Source organism: Macadamia integrifolia, chromosome 11, assembly GCF_013358625.1.
Source record: "Macadamia integrifolia cultivar HAES 741 chromosome 11, SCU_Mint_v3, whole genome shotgun sequence".
Classification (NCBI taxonomy): domain Eukaryota; kingdom Viridiplantae; phylum Streptophyta; class Magnoliopsida; order Proteales; family Proteaceae; genus Macadamia; species Macadamia integrifolia.
This window is the reverse complement of record NC_056567.1, coordinates 21,618,587-21,623,330: the sequence shown is the minus strand read 5'-3', so window position 1 is coordinate 21,623,330 and position 4,744 is coordinate 21,618,587. Positions and strand designations below refer to the sequence as shown.

Genomic DNA, 4,744 nt, shown 5'->3' with positions numbered 1-4,744 from the left:
TAATTTACAATGTCCACTGATTCCTCTCTTGAATCGGTTCCTCAAGTTGGCATAACACCACCCCCACAGGCTGGTGCACCACCTCCCTCAACCAGGATGTCTTCTCCTGCCCTCTCCTCAACACACCACTTCATCTCTTTGAAGCTTTCATCCACAAACTTTCTCTTCTGGAAAGCTCAACTCATCCCCTTCCTCAAGGGTCAAAGGGTTTATGGCTACATTAATCATACTATCCCACGCCCCATTGATCCTGCTGTTGCCTTTGACTGGGATGACCGAGATGCCCTAATCATGAGTCTTCTCATTGCCTCATTATCATATGAGGCTCTTCCCCTCATTGTGGACAAAGACACAAGCAAAGATATATGGGACTCCCTCACCTCTGCCTATGGTTCATCCTCCCATACACACATCATGTCCCTCAACATCAATCTGCAGGATCTCTCTCAAAACCTGATGATACCGTGGCCGCATTCATGCAATGTGCCAAAACTATATCTGATGAACTCTCTGCTGCCGGCTCTCCCCTGAAGCCCACGAATCTCTGTTTCCACATACTTCGTGCTCTACACAAGGATCTGCGAGAAATTGTCCCTACCCTTGTAAGGAAAAATACCTTATGTTCTTTCCGCTTATTTCCTCCCTCACCTGGTCTACCTTGCAGGGGTGGTGAATCGTCACCAAACATGTCTGGCAACTATAGGGGGATCGGGGAAAGCATGATTTTTTGGAGTTGCCAGCTAGGATTTAGGGCCTAGAACCCTATGGTAGAGCCTAATTTAGATCTAAGGATCAAGCTCGAGTAGGGGGTGGATTCCTGTGAAAGGAAGGAACCCCCGAATTTGACTTCATATTTTGGGTCTATTCTAGAGATAGGGGTCCATGTTAGGTTACGAGTGTGGGAAGGTGTTAAGCACCCACTTCGCCCGGAATTTTCGGTCTTCCTACCAAAGGCTTGGATTTCAAATATTCTTCTCCGAGAATTTTAACAGCCTAAGCTAGCATGAAAGTCTTATTACATGAAATAACGCAATCACATAGACATACACTCGCATAAAAAAATTGTAAGAAATTATTGAAATATCACATGAAATATAGATCTATATTAAAACCACATGAAATAATAAAATCTACATAAAATAATGGAAAATGCAATTACCTTATCTACATACACGTACAATGCCCCATGACATGATAATTATGATCGTTATTTCATGTGAGGAACACATGCGATAACACATAAAATGATAAAATAGAAAGCAGCTTGTCTACAGATTTATGATACTCTATGACATGATTATTATGATCATTATTTTATGTGAGAAACACACATGATAACACATAAAATGAGGAAATAGATTACATTTAATGTTCAAATACTAAAATTAATACACGAAATGATAACAATAAATCATTATTTTATGCAATAGACACATAAAATAATACATGCGGAGATGGATCCACATTTGAATAGTGATGGTCAAACAAAAGCAGTGATTCGGAGAATAGAGGCTCAGCAAAAATGACAGGAGAGACTTGCTCTGAGGAAGAGGCTAACACCCTTGGAGATGGGCAAGATCCGGATAGTGCTCCTTCCCTCTCTCGAGGGTGGAAACCGCTGATTATTGAGTTCTTGTGAACAGTTTCGGAACCTGATAATAGGGAGAAGATTGTGGATGACGGTGGCGGTGGAGATCCTCATCTCTCTAAACATTCCTTCTTGACTGTTGTGGGAAGAGGACTTCCTGAGGTAGATGATCTACCTGATCCAATTCATGTTGGGTCCTTGACCAAGATCATTGTTCCCCAAGAGGCATATGAGGAGCGATTAGAAGGCTTTCGATTTGCTCTTATTGGGAGAACTAATTTCAGGTTTGTCTCCATGGATGCCATTCGTAAGGAGGCAAGAGAGTCCTGGAATTTGAAGGGTAGGGTGGTTTTGGCGCCTATGGGCAAAGGATTCATCCTCTTTCAATTTGAAATTGAGGCAGACATGGCCTTGATATGGAGCAGGAATTTCATAAAAGTTGAAGGGCAAGTTATTCGCTTTCAGCTTTGGAGACAGGACTTCAGCATCCATGACAAGCATGTCAGTACCAAGATGGTTTGGATTCGCTTTCCAAATCTTCCACTTGAGTATTAACATGATAAAATTCTCTTAACGATGGCGAAAGCTGCAGGACGGCCAGTGGCTATTGATCGACGCACTTGCAATGCATCTATGGGGAACTTTGCTCGTGTGCAGGTTGAGATGGAATTAGGAGGAAAACGTTTAGAGGAAATTCAGGTCGAACGGAGACAACCGAGCTCTTCTTATTTGTTTTGGTTCAAGCAATCCATAGTCTATGAAGACTCTCTGGGAATCTGCAGGTACTGTAAACGATCGGGGCATAATATTTATGCTTGTAAATTTAGAAAAACCACTAAAGTAAGGAACCATCCTCAAGTTCCTAGAGCTGTATATTCAGATGAAACAAGGGAAGAGGCTTGCGATGATGGGGCTGCTCGTATTATTGATGAAGCTAATGCAGTTTCAGGCCTTCTTTGGGCGTTTGCAGGCCAGGCAGTGGTCAGGGGAGCGGTGGCCATGGTGGAAATCCAAGTGAGGCAGGGAGAGATTCCGGTATGCTATTCTTGGAAAGGAATTTGGGTGTTACTAGCCACCCAATCAAAGAGAGTCCTTCTATGGACGGAGGGATTTCAAATCGATTTTTACAAAGTCAAGGCTCAGGTCAAATTCATGAGGTGATTCCTTTAAATAAGGAAACTGATGTGCGCCCAACCCAGGAAGGTTTTTATAAATCTCAAAATGTTGGACATGGACCCAGGTCATCTAAAGCCCGGTCACATATCCAAAATTCAGGCTGTAGGTAGGAAATTGATTCGGACTCTGATTCATCAAGGTGTTCTTTCTTAGCAGGGAGTGACTGTGGAGATGAGAATGGCGCTGAACATGTTATTTCTTCCATCTCTCCGAGCTCGCTTCATGAAGGTGCGATAGTGATTCATCACGAGGAAATTGCAGCTACGGACACTCTGATTAACGCAGTTGAAAAAACCCATATTGAGGATCGTAGGTGAAGGAAGGAGAAGACTTTGGCCAATACGGAGTAGACGAGAAGGTCTGACCGTATAGCCACCGCGAAGAAGTAAGGTATGAAGTTCTTTTTTTGGAATGTGAGGTTTTAAAAAAATGTTAGCTCGTATGGCCCTAAAAAATTTTGTAAGGGATAAAAATCCAGATTTTCTATGTCTAGCTGAAACCATGATTGATTCATCAGTTTTTCTAGTTAGATTATTTGGTAAGATGGGTTTTGAAACAGATTTTATATGCAATTCAAGGGTTGGGAAAGATTCAAACCTATGGCTGGTTTGGAGAAAAGGTATTCTAAAGACTACTATTGTTTCAGCCTCAAAACAACAAATATATGTGAGTGTAAATTGGAGAAATAAGATAGTTAGGATCTCTATGATTCACGCTAGATGTTTCAAACCAAATCGTAGGGAATTGTGGACTGATTTAGTTGCTGTGTATTCTCCAACTGATCCCTGGATGATGGTGGGTGATTTTAATGCTTTGTTGGCCTCGCATGAGATGCGAGGTCCTGGTGCATTTAATTTGGGGTCTACGACAGAGTTTGCTGCCATGGTTGATGTTTATCATCTGATTCAGTTGCCTTCCCAGGGTGTGAAATTTACTTGGACAAACAATAGAAGGAGAGGGAATGTGTCAGCTGTTCTGAACAGGGGTTTTTATAATGAGGCCTGGCTATCTTATTTTCAAGACTGTGCCCAATTTGTTCTTCAAAGAGATTTTTCTGATCATTGTCCATTATTAATAGTCTCTGAAGCTTGTCCCAAACCTCCTAAGTGGGCATTCCGCTTCCATAAATTCTGGACAAAAAATGATTCTTTCTTGGGGATGGTTGCTGATGCATGGGATCAGAGGATTGTGGGCTCCCCTGTGTATGTGTTTACTCAAAAGTTGAAAATATTAAAGCCACTTATTCATTCTTGGGCCAGGATTACTTTCCCTAACTTTGAAGCTGAGTTGGTCAGAACTAAAGAGGCTCTTTCTCAGATCCAGGACTAGATTGATTCTCTGGGGCTAGATGACGACTTGTTCAGGAAAGAAGCTAACGCTAAGACTAAGTATCTGTTAGCTTTAAAAATTCATGAGAAATTATGGGCTGAAAAAACTAAATTTACATGGTTGAAGGAAGGGGACAGGACCTCCAAGTTTTTTCACCTCTACACAAAAATTAGAAGAGCTAAAAATATAATCCGTAGAGTAAAGAAAGGGGATGGCTCTTTTGTCTTTGATAGAGCTAGCATTGCGGATTATATGATGAATTTTTATGAAGAATTCCATAAAAGTGTCCCAACAGTGGATCATTTAGAGTTATTGGATGCTATTCCCTGCTTGATAGATTAAGTGGATCTTTTAAGTCTGGATGCTATCCCTGGAATGGTAGAAATTAAGCAAGCAGTTTGGGACCTTGATCCAAACAGCTCCCTGGTCCTGATGGATTTCTAGGTTCCTTTTTCCATCATTGCTGGGAGGTGGTTTCTAAGGATTTCATCTGAGCTGTTAGGTATTTCTTCAGTTTTGGTATCATGCCAGTAGAGATAAATAACTCATTTTTGGCTCTTATTCCAAAAGTTGATGGTGCAAATTCCCTGGATAAATTCAGGCCTCTATGCATGGGGAATTTTCTTTGCAAGGTGATTTAAAAAACAGTGG

General features: G+C 41.4%; 1 protein-coding gene across 1 annotated transcript; it reads left to right on the top strand.

The window, feature by feature from the left end:
* The first annotated feature begins 3,307 nt into the window (after window positions 1–3,307).
* On the top strand, window positions 3,308–4,093 carry LOC122092989. The gene has a single exon (XM_042663271.1). The coding sequence runs from the start codon at window positions 3,308–3,310 to the stop codon at window positions 4,091–4,093; it is 786 nt and encodes a 261-aa protein (XP_042519205.1).
* Window positions 4,094–4,744: the final 651 nt, after the last annotated feature.